Genomic DNA, 12162 nt, shown 5'->3' on the forward strand with positions numbered 1-12162 from the left:
TAGGAGCTGCCATGACAGGCTGCCCTTGTGGTTTAATGCTAGGTGTGTGTGAGAAGTGAGTGTTAGCTTGAAAACAATAATGGTGTCAATTTCTTAATTGAAAGAAGAGCAAAGAACGGTACTAAAGGCTTTTCTCCATGGAAAATGTTTTTTCTTTCTTCTGCAGACTGTATACAGTAAGAGATTGACTACGTTATATGGTTCATTGATTTCATTGGTGGAATAGATAGATGATGATAGATGGTTTATCACCTGCATATTGTATTTTTTAAGTGCCTGCCCTTTTATATAGCTACCAACACAGGCGCTTATGGAGCTTCCGAACTCAGTTTGAGCAAATTTTTTTCACATAATTTTTCTTCAACTGTGTAAATTTCTCGGCTCAAACATTCTCAGAAGTGAGAATCTGGTTATGAAATAGTAAACATTTTTTTTTTCCATTTTTGTTGATTGTGATAATTACAGTGCTTTGCTTTGTGGGACACAGATGCATGCTGGAAATTTCTTTCTATTGTGTACATACTACATGCTACATTAAGTCAGTACGTACTGCTAGTATTAGGCCGTTTCAAAAAAGATTCACTCATCTCTAAAAACATTTTTTTATAAGCTGATGAAGGTTGTAATATTCCTTCACTTCTTATATTACTATACTTTTTAAAATAATGTTGATTAAGTGGTGATATTTGCAGTGTGTTTCTCACCCTAAAGAATAATATATAAGCATAATAGAATACTATATATTGTTGTGATAGTCATTATCTGATGATTACTCAATGGAGCATCTATAGCGAAACCTCTTTTGATTTACAGCAGCTCCACATCACTGCTTACAAGTGTGTGTGTGCGCGTGCGTGCGTGTGTGCGTGCATGCGTGTGTGCACGCGTGTTGGCTGGTTGTATGATTTATTAATGTCCCGTTGAGAGGGTTATAAATCTGCAATATGCTTTCCCCCACAGAGCCATTAACAGACAATAGACAATTGATTCAGTGTAAATCCCTACTTAACCTGCACAGTGTCACGGCACAGGCTATGGTCTGCTGTTGCCGAGACAAACATGTCAAGACCTGCAACGTGTTGATCAGCAGACAGAGCGTTTTAAGCTTCACACAAAAACCTACAGAAGTGCCAGTCTGCAGCCTGATGATTTTCACTCCCTCTCCCTCCCCCTTAAAGCTGGAGGTTCCTGTCAGGGCACAGTTTCTCTTCTTCTCTAGAATTAGAGCTACAGCAATAAAGGACAGTGCTGTTGGTGTGTTAATCTGTGGGTGTGCCATTTCTTGGTAATTCCTTAAAATGTATCTTAATTAAATTTAAACAACAGTAAAAAAAACAGATTTGGATTCAGTCTGTATCCATAAAGGTAAATTTGAAGTAATAAATGAACACATCATCTGTGTTTTTGATGGAACTTCTGAAAAAGTCATATACATTATATTCTGTGTATGTATGTAATAGACAGTAGTTTGTCAGCTTTCTGAATGAAATTGATTTATCTCAGTTAAAGATTTATTTAGATAGTGGTAGTTGCCAGCAGGGGTGTGTCCAGAGAGGGGGCCTGGGTGGCACTGGCCACCCCTGAAATCTGATTGGCCACTCCAAGTGCCCCATTATCCTTACCTCTCAGGTAAAGCTAGAGTGATGATACTCGTATCATATGAATCTAGATGACCTAACGCATTGGTACCAACAATAACAAGCAATCATGTGCAGAAGGGGGCTAATTAATTCTCCAAAGTTAAGCTGAATGTTGGTAACAGACAAAGTGACATGGCCATTTTCCTCTAACCTCAAGATATCTAAATGAAAATTGCTCCAATGAATACTCCCCTTGGCAGACATCCCCACTTTATGCTAATTCCATGCAGTTTTTTTTGCATGGAGTATAAATGTATTATTCTCGCTAAAGGTATTTAAATATTTCTGCATACTGGGGTTCATAAACAGTGTTGGAATGGGATAAATTGGGAATGACTGGAAAGGTCAAACACATACTTCATGCCACTTCCGCATAAGTCAGTGCTACCCTATTAAAAAAGTCTAGACATGCCCCTGGTTGCCAGAAACCTGAACAGATGTAAGAGCAATTTAAGAGATCACATATGACAACTGCATAGAGGGGGTGGGCCAATGGCATCAAAGCTTCAGTTAACATTGTTGTAATAACCAGAGTATAATAGTCCAATATGTAGTATTTAGTGGCATGTAGAGGTGTAGCTCGACATACCTATGAATATTCCATTTCTGCCAATAGATCCTCTAAATGTTACACACTGGACCTTTAAAATGCTTTTCACATCTTAAGAAACTAAATTATAACATATTAAAATGCTAAAACCTAGCGTGTACTGTAAAGATGGAAAGATCGTCCATAAAAAGACATGTTTGTGGATTAAGATACTCTTCATCTCCTCTAACCTGTGTTCCCTGCTGTACTCCTTCCTCTCCTCTTGCATGTGCTTGATCAGTGTTGTTTCTTCAGTTCATTGTGGTTAAACTTTAAAATTATTTTAAAATCATTGTAGAATAAATATAGCTCTGTTAAAGAATTACTGAAAACCTTTTTATTTACATTCCGTGTGTGTGTGTTTGTGTGTAGGTCACAGTGGAGTAAACCAGCTGGGAGGTGTGTTTGTGAATGGGAGGCCTTTACCTGATTCTACCAGGCAGAAGATAGTGGAGCTGGCACACAGTGGAGCTCGACCCTGTGACATATCCAGAATACTACAGGTAAACTCATCATGCTGAGGAGTGGCCCCTCGGGTAGTAGTCAAGTTAATTTATATAGTATGTTTAAAAGAACCAGAGTTGGCCAAAGTGCTGTATGGCATAACAACAGTGAGCTAAATTACATTTTAAAAAGAATTTACAAATGAAATATTAATCCATCAGTAAGTATATCATTTAAAAATACGTTAAGGAATTCAGAAATAAATAATGGGCTTTAAATATCTATTTTAAAATGCCATTTTAAAATAAATAAATAATAATATATTCACAAATTGAATTAAGAATGCATATCTTCTAATTTGCACTAAATATGCACAATTTAGTTGACTTTAGCATTTAATAAACTATTTTTATATTATTTTATAAGTTATTTATTCATTTTAAGCAGAAATTCCGGTTCGTGTCGGGCTTAGGCCCAAAACTGCTTTCATTGTTCAGGCTCGGTTTGGGCTCGCACAGAATGTTTCCGTTTGACCATTGCTGTGATCATTCCACGGATCATCTACCAAACAGAAACTTTTTGGATACCAATTTTTTTTACCCCCAGTCCCAATAACCTGTGTGATGTGTGCTGTTTTTGTGTCCAGGTGTCTAACGGCTGTGTAAGCAAGATCTTGGGCAGGTACTACGAGACAGGTTCAATCCGTCCTCGGGCCATAGGAGGGAGTAAACCCAGGGTGGCTACTCCAGAGGTGGTGGGAAAGATCGCTCAGTACAAGAGAGAGTGTCCGTCCATTTTCGCCTGGGAGATCAGAGACCGACTGCTGGCAGAGGGAGTCTGCACCAACGACAATATACCCAGTGTAAGACTCTTTTATTCTTTAACCAAGTCAGTCGGAGATTTGGGCAAGGCAAGCTAGCCACACATCTAGACTAATAGGACAAACCTTGTACATGATAGCTAATGTAGTTGTTACACTGACACAGCAGGCTTGCCACAAACTAGGCTAATAGTTTGTGGTAGTGGGCAGGTGTGGCACAAAAAAAATCTGGAGCAGGCTGATACAGTCTTAAAAAACCTACAGAACCCTTGATAGTGATCTTATTTAAACTGCATAAAGTCCATACAGGTGTGTACCAAACTATACAGTAACATTTAAATCAAACAGGAAATTGACATTTGGTGAAAAGATACTTAAGATCTGTGGAATTTTACAATTTTCTACTTTTCCTTGCAATCGTATGCCTGGATACCAAAACTCATCTCAACTGCAATGGCAAAAGCATTCTTTTTTTTCTGTCTCAGTTTCGGTTCTGTCTTGACTACTCCTGGACTCGACAAAGGTGGTCTTGACCACAGCACTGGTGAAACAGTTACTCTTTAGTTAAGTTTAGGATCAAAAGCTAGGCTAAGTGAACTTGCATAGCCTATGTAACTTAAAAGAAGTCAATACTGACTTTTGGTTTTACACTTATAGGTGTGCTTGTTCCATCTACCCCACCATGACATAGCTGCCACCATAACTTCGACACAAAACCGTTAACGTTACCCAGCGACATGAATGTAACAGACCTCAATAAACCTCTGTAGAGCTTCTTTAAATAGACATTCTGAGGCTGGCTGAAGGTTGACACTGGGTCATTAATGCTTTCGGTCAGTTTTTGACAATGTTTTGTTCCTTAGATTCAGTCCACATACATACCCAGATTTACATATCCGACTAAATAGCTGCTCTTGTGTAATCACGTTGTTGTGTTTATCACCAGGTTTCATCAATTAATCGAGTGCTGAGAAACCTGGCCAGTGACAAGCAGCAAATGGGCACAGTGGGAGCTGAAGGGATGTTTGACAAACTCAAGATGCTCAATGGACAAACCACCTGGGGAGGACGCTCAGGGTGGTACGCTGGGACTACACTCACTACCACTGGTAAGACACTATTAATAACTTAATAATAAATACACTTAAAGCTGCAGTAGGTAACTTTTATAACGATAACTTTTTGTCATCTTAACTGAGAATTTTCACTATATCCTGACAGTAGTACATGAGACAGATAATCTGTGAAAAATCTGGTTCCTCTGGCTCCTCCTAGTGCAATTCTTGTCTTCTGCAAGAATCCACCGGGCCTGAACGAAAACAACCAATCTGATTTTTTCACAGATTGTCTGTCTTGATTGATTGCTTTAAATTATTCTTTTCTTTTTTTAATAAGCAGCTATAGTAAATTTCCCACTTGCAAAATTAACCCCAAATTCATGGAGCAGAGGACACATTGCACATAGAGTTGACACAAGCAGCTTCCTTGCCTTTCCTTTAGTGTGTGTGTGTGTGTGTGTGTGGCTGAGGGCCCCATTTGCTCCATGGAGTAGACTCATATGCTGCTGCTCCTCTTCCAGCATCCTGGGATTACAACAGTGAAACGAAGTCATGCTATACTACCACGGCTGCTGCCTCCTCATCAGTCTACAGCATGTTTGTGCCTGTGTGTGTGTGTGTGTGTGTGTGCGTGTGTGTAGGGGAGGGAGAAGGGGCGTCTGCTCTCATTTGTGTCTCTTTCTGCCTGACTGACTGTGACACTGAGCAATGGCTTCATTCTGTTTTGCAGTCTCTGTCTGCTGGGGATAATGAATAATTAGGCTAGCACCACAAATAACATGAGTTCCACAGGGAGCTGGAGTCAAGCTCCCGTCTGCTTGGAGATCACATGATCCAAGTGCCCTGTGCTTTCACTCATCTTTACCTCACATGCATGGTTTAATATAATGGACTATATTGTCTACTCTGATCAAGGCTTGGCTTTTAAAAGGAGTTCGGTCTAGACCTGCTCTATTTGAAAAGTGTCCTGAGATAACTTCTATTATAAATTGGCGCTATACAAATAAAATTTAATTGAATTGAAATTTTAGTGAAGTACTGTATACGGCAGGGGTTGGTGTTGATTTTGCTAATATCAGGGTTACCACGAGTCCTGGAAAACCTGGATATTTAGAGATTAGTTTTCCAGTCATGGGGTCACCTGGAAATTGATTAAAGCAGTGGTTCCCAACATTTTTCCTAAAGGGACCCCTTTTATACCATTGAGTAAACTGACGACCCCTGACTAAGCAATTTGGATGATTTTGGGAATTGGGGATATACATTATATATATATGCAAACAATTTCATTTACTTTTCTTCACAGAAATTCTGAGATATATATTTTTAAAATCAAATATCTGTAAAGTGTTCTTACACCCCTTAAAGGCCTCACGGTTTTTCTTGACTATACAGGACAACAATTGTTCACAATAGTGATCAGCATTTATGGGACACTTAGCTTGCCTTAGCTTGTTTTTTTGGCGTGCTCTGCTGTTGTCCCCACAGCCGATTTTTCCACATATGAAAGTGGCCTAAATTAGAATTGAAAAGAAAAGATTCCATGTGATTTGTGATGTTCACACTGTCAATAAAAAAAACACATACACTGACAGTATATTACATATAAGCAAAAAAATCTGATTTGGGTCACCCGCAGTGTACAGCTGCAAAGCAGCACGCATATCAAACGTACTAATCACTGTAATTTATACATGTAAACTTGAACCTAACCAAAAACCCTGAAGAAGATTTATGTATATAGTTATTATCTCTTCTGCAGCATTTAACCTTTTAACTAACCTTTTAACTTACTGTTGATTTTAGTCAGCTACAATCCTATGATATTTAGTCAATCATAACATTTCAGATGACTAAAATATGACTACACCTAAATCAAAAATTGCTTTCAAAAACACTAGCTCATAGTGCTATTTTTACTCATCATAAAATATGAAAACGTCTTTCGACCCAAGCTGATAGTGTTTACAAGCTTAACAGTGACTGGTCTTAAACCACAGTATTTGTTTGTTCCTTCCTTCCTTTTCACTACTTCCTTTCTTCCTTCCTTCCTTCCTTCCTTGGTGCAGAGTGTCCACAGGCTGAAGGAGGGGAAAACACGATATCAGTTAGTTCCAACGGGGAGGACACAGAGGAAACTCAGATGAGGCTTCAGCTGAAGAGGAAACTGCAGAGAAACAGAACGTCTTTCACACAGGACCAGATAGAAGCACTGGAGAAAGGTACAGCATATGTACATTTACAATGTATGGGTGAAGAATAACCGCTGTGCAGGGCTGTTTCCTGTGTTAATCTGTATTCTGCATGTGACTTACAGTAAGTGTGGAAAACAGCCACTTTACCCCAACTGAGCGGGGTCCGATTCACAATGTACCAATCAGACAATTATAAGACATGGTCTTCTTCTCAATAGTGTTCTTGTGTGTTTCTGTAGGTCATATAGAGGCATTACTATTAAATTAATATATCATAATTAGTTAAAGTTAAAAACACCTTGTAGTACGTTTAAGGCCAACTTTTAAAATGTCTCCATAACAGATTTCCACACTAAAAATCAAGACCAGTAACAGCTCAGCCAGGTTTTAATTCATCCAATCAGTAATGGTCCATGTTGACGTCTCAGTGAAGAGGAGAATCATCAGCCATGTCCTTTCTACTGTCACCTAGCACATGTTGTAGTGTGTTGCTGTTTAGTCAACTGTCATACAATAGCCTAATATTAAACATTATGGATGTTTAGTCGGCTGTCATGTAATTTATGTTGTTGATGATTGCATGAACTCGAAAACATGCTTTTTATTGTGGAAATTTCTTCTAAACCAACCAGTTGTTAATCATGCAAACATTTGCTGATTGGTTTCGGCTGACTGGGTTGAACTAATTTACAGCAGATGTTTTTCAGACTTCAATCATCTCACTTTCTGCAAGAAAGCATATTTCTGGGATATCGAACCATTCTTTTAATCACTATTATCTATAAAGATCCAATGCATTCATAAAGCCCTGGAACAGATACGGCAGTATTTCATGAGTTGGGAGTGAGAACGGCTGCAATTAGACACAGCACAACTAATGTTACCATGTAAGGACACCATTTGTTTTGGTTTCAGAATTTGAAAGGACTCACTATCCAGATGTGTTTGCCCGAGAACGCCTTGCCAACAAAATAGACCTTCCAGAGGCGAGAATACAGGTAGGCTCTGTTATTTGTTGTTTTTTAGGCTTATTAGGCAGTGTGTGTGTTTTCGTTAAATAACAACATTATTAATACGCAATTAGTGATGATCAGACAAGAACAGGTTCACATATTTTCAAATCTAATACTGACCTGTCTATGGTTGCTGTAATGGTTCCTCCTGTCCACAGTGGCTGTCAAGAGATCTCTTTTTTTTTAATTTAAGTGACAAAATCCACATTCATTGTTCTGAATAAATTCCTTAAGCAGTGTGAGCTAGATAAAGGCATAGATATCTTGAGAGTTACACTCTCTTTAGAACAAATTCAAAATAACTTTTTTTAAATTTGTTTTTGTACAGAACAACAAAGGCACAAAAACATTTCGTCTTCCATCACTGAAATTTCTATAAGAAGGGATCTTTTCACAGCCACTGTGGACATGAAGAACAGTTACTGCAACCGCAGTCATGTTTTAAGATTGATAACCTCTATAACAACCTGATGTTTTTTTCTATTCTGTCATGTGTAGGTTTGGTTTTCCAACAGACGAGCAAAGTGGAGAAGGGAGGAGAAGTTGAGAAATCAACGTCGTCAGGTGTCCAGCTCCTCCAACCATATTCCCATCAGCAGCAGCTTCAATGCCAGTGTTTACCAGCCTCTACCCCAACCTACTACACCAGGTATTGTCAAGGACATTTACCACAAGGACACTACCAACCAAAAGTTTGAAAGCGCTACTCTATATTTCGGAATGGTCTTTCATGTTTTCTGGTTGTAGAAAATCCTTTTTTTGCTAAAAAAGGAACAGAGAACAACACTGTACAATGGTTCATTGAACCAGAATAACTAAGGACTTACATTGGTGGTTGTGAGCAGTGGGATTGAACCACTAAGCCTACAATTAATAAAATACCTGCTCACCTGAGCTCAGGGAGAGTATCACAACTTGACACAACTCATCCCTGTCTCTCCAGTTTCCTTCTCATCAGGATCCATGTTGGGAAGGTCAGATCCAGTTCTGTCCAACAGCTACAGCCTACCAACCATGCCCAGCTTCAGTATGGCTGCGAGTCTGCCTATGCAAGTAAGATGATGTCATGAACACCTTGAAGTTAGAGATACCATCTTTCTGTGTCAGCTTCAGACTTCAAATAACCTTGATAGTTATAAGGCCTTAGCATCACTGTTTATCTTGCATGACACATACCCAATGGTGAATCACTCATCCTGATGTTAAATTCTGCTTTTAATAGGTAATATTAATTTATGTTTCCAGGCTTCCAGCCAGACCTCTTACTCATGCATGCTGCCCACCAGCCCCACTGTAAATGGAAGAAGTTATGAGACATATACCCCTCCACACATGCAGCCACACATCAACAGCCAGTCAATGACTTCCTCTGCAACGTCGTCAACAGGTAGGAAGTTTCTCACTGGCTACTGTTTGATACTCTACATACCCTCCTCTCCCCTCTGCCTGCACGGACAGAATGCATGTTGACTTATTAAATGAGAAATGAGTGACAGAAATCTATACTGATTTTCAATTTTGTAGCAATCACGCATCGTCAAAGTACATTAATTAAAAGTGTTTGTTTTTGCTACTGACTGGCTAAGATTGTTTTTATAAGTGTCTGACAACAAGACCTTACAGAGAAATTAAATATATTCTGTTCCTTTCGCTTGATCCACTGTGTTTCTAACCAAGTCTCGCTCAAGGAGAAGTCTTATCAAGATTGTTCAATTGCCCGCAAGGATTATATGATTCAGGCTTTTTTGTGACATGTTCTGGACCGTTTCATCAAATGGAAATGTTCCCCAAGATTCACCATTTGCTATGTTTGGTATTTTTGAAAACCTTGGAATCTGTACTAGTGTGGGTTTGGACAATGTGCAGCTGTAACATCTTTGTAAATATTGACTGTCCAATGTCGGGCTGTAGCCCTAGTTTTTGCAGTGTGTTCTGAACCGTCATCCCTTGTCATCCCTCATCTGTGGTTTTTAAAGCCAACTGAGCATCTTGAATCGGCTTTAACAAATCAGTACACTAAAAGAGAAAAGCAGGTGGGGGAAACAAACAACTTTGCCAAAACAGCACACATGAAAGGATAATATGTAAATTTTTTATCTTATCCCATATCTTATCACTCAAATATACGGATATTTTTCTATATGTTTAATAAATCCATCTGAGTGAGAGCAGGCAAACCTACAACCATAGGGCTGCTTTTGTTTTTATTTATAAGGACGAATGCAGACTACTGCCACCTGCTGTTATAGAGAGTTATCACCTCTCTCGCAGGCGCACAGCGTACAGTATATGCTAGTTCATCATTTACTGTAGTCGGTGTAGTGTGTTCTAGCGTCACTTTTTGGCCACAATATAGGCGACGTGAGGCAACGCAACAGTTGACTTTTGTCACAGCTTCTTCTTTGATGTCGGATTTGGTGTGCCATGTCTTTGTTATAACTGTACTCTAATGACCACTTTGTTGTCCTCTTACCAGGTCTGATTTCCCCTGGTGTCTCAGTTCCAGTCCAAGTTCCAGGAGGTGAAGCGGACATGTCACAGTACTGGCCACGCCTGCAGTGATGTCATTTCTCACGGCAATCGTTGTTGCCTGTGGTGACCTTCAACTGGACTGTGTGGAACATCAGACCCTGACCTATCCCTACTTTACAGCTTGAATGTCAAAAAGGACCTGTCATTGACTGAAACAGACTGTACTGCAACAAATGAATATGAAGAAATTGCTCTCATTATTGAGTGTGAGAAAACCAAATTCTGGAGAAAAGCAGGACAGAAAAGGTTTGAGAACTCTTCCAGTTAAAGGATTTTAATATTACTGTAAACCAGTGCAGGTTTGGCTACAACTGGATACAACAAAGTTCTTGGGGAGTTCTCTTTCCACATCATCTCCATCAGCTGCCATTCAAAGTCCGGCAGGGGAGGACACTGTGGCAGTAGCCCAGAATGAAAAGCTCTACCCTGAGCTGTACTCAGGGAGCTCAGGAAGCTGGACCGTCCTTTGGCAACAATAAACTCCAGACAGGAATAAACTGCTCAGTGTCCATTTGGACACTCTGTGGGAAGACATATTACCTCCACTTTCAGTTCCTAATTTATATCATGTTGGTGTATTTGTAGTTGACTGAAACATAAAGGGACAAACTTAATGAAACTTGAACTTAGCTGTCTGCTGTGAATTTGTTTCATCAGCAGGTTCCAAAAGCACCGTCCTGGAATGTGTATAGAGTTTCAGAATGTGGATTCTGGTGAAATGTGTTTGGTATTGTAAAAACCTCGACCTGGATGTGATCTGCTAACTGGCATGGACTGAAAACCTGTCTGTTTGGGTGGCTAAATCTCAGTTTGTTTTAATTCCAAAGCTCCTATGTCCAGACATTCAATAGTAAACCAACTATTGAAAGATTGAAAGCAGAACAAACACTTGCGCTTATAAAAAAGTGAACATTCGATTGTGTCTGGGATGTAAATCTGTTTCTAATTTCAAAGTGTAAAGTATTTGTCCTCTCCAGTGATCTGAGAGGGTTTCCATAATAAAGTTATTTCAATTATATTCCTTGTTAGGTTCTACAGTATGTTATCAATGTATTTATAGCGTGTTTTTTTATTTGTGTACCTGAACCAGAACCCTTACAGCCGCATTAAAAGATGAATTGCAGTGGAATCTAGTCCCCATCCCTCTAGCAGGGGTGTTTCCAAAGGGGTGACCTGGGGTGTGATTGGCCACCCCATTCATTTTCCCAACCTCTTCCATTCCACACTGTCTTTCAGAGGCTGTAGCAGGCTCTGCTTTAAAGCTATAGTGACTAAAATGGTATCATATGAAACTAGATGCATCCATTCCTACCAGCCATGTCATGCTAGCATATTGGGAAGAGAGCTAAATAATGCGCCAAATTTTGGCGATGGAAAAGCAGGCATTTTCAAAGGGATCCCTTGACCTCTGATAATATTTGAGTAATACTGACCAATCACATTTGAGCAAGCTTTGGTTGCATGCAGGTAAACATGAGTGTGTGTGTGTGTAAGTTTTGTGTGTGGTGTGTGTGTGTGTGTAACAGATAGTCAAAAGTAAGGGAGGGGATGATATTGTGCAAGAGTGGCTGCCTGTTGTCACCATTGAGTGTGCATGTGACACTGTAGCTTGTGTGTGTGTGTGGTTGTGTTGTGTGTGTGTGTGTGTGTGTGTGAGAGAGACAGATTTGACTCCATGCTGTTGGTCGTTGCGTGACCCCTTTTCTGCCGGGCTCTCACACCAAACGCACCCCGACTGAGCCGAGCGCTGAAGAGACACAAAGTTCTGCGTGACCCTTTAACATGGGACAACAAGATATCACCCGTGATATCCTTCTCTTTTCAACATACCTGCCACTTTATACTTGTTTTTTTCCTTACCCATCGGGTCA

General features: G+C 39.7%; 1 protein-coding gene across 3 annotated transcripts in view; it reads left to right on the forward strand.

Annotated features, from left to right (window-relative positions):
* Positions 1-10321, forward strand: part of LOC118329995 (paired box protein Pax-6-like) — a 21141-nt gene extending 10820 nt beyond the window's left edge. For 2 of the 3 annotated variants that reach the window (XM_035664361.1, XM_035664362.1), the window contains exons 3-11: positions 2602-2732; positions 3320-3535; positions 4440-4602; positions 6621-6773; positions 7662-7744; positions 8258-8408; positions 8703-8812; positions 9005-9146; positions 10236-10321. In XM_035664361.1, coding sequence (XP_035520254.1) covers positions 2602-2732; positions 3320-3535; positions 4440-4602; positions 6621-6773; positions 7662-7744; positions 8258-8408; positions 8703-8812; positions 9005-9146; positions 10236-10321 — 1235 coding nt within the window. The remainder of the gene's footprint in view (positions 1-2601; positions 2733-3319; positions 3536-4439; positions 4603-6620; positions 6774-7661; positions 7745-8257; positions 8409-8702; positions 8813-9004; positions 9147-10235) is intronic. The other variant, XM_035664363.1, reaches the window with a different exon arrangement.
* The last annotated feature ends 1841 nt before the right edge of the window (positions 10322-12162 follow it).

This window comes from Morone saxatilis, unplaced genomic scaffold (assembly GCF_004916995.1).
Source record: "Morone saxatilis isolate NCDOM2014 unplaced genomic scaffold, NCSU_SB_2.0 Contig2, whole genome shotgun sequence".
In the NCBI taxonomy this organism is placed as follows: domain Eukaryota; kingdom Metazoa; phylum Chordata; class Actinopteri; family Moronidae; genus Morone; species Morone saxatilis.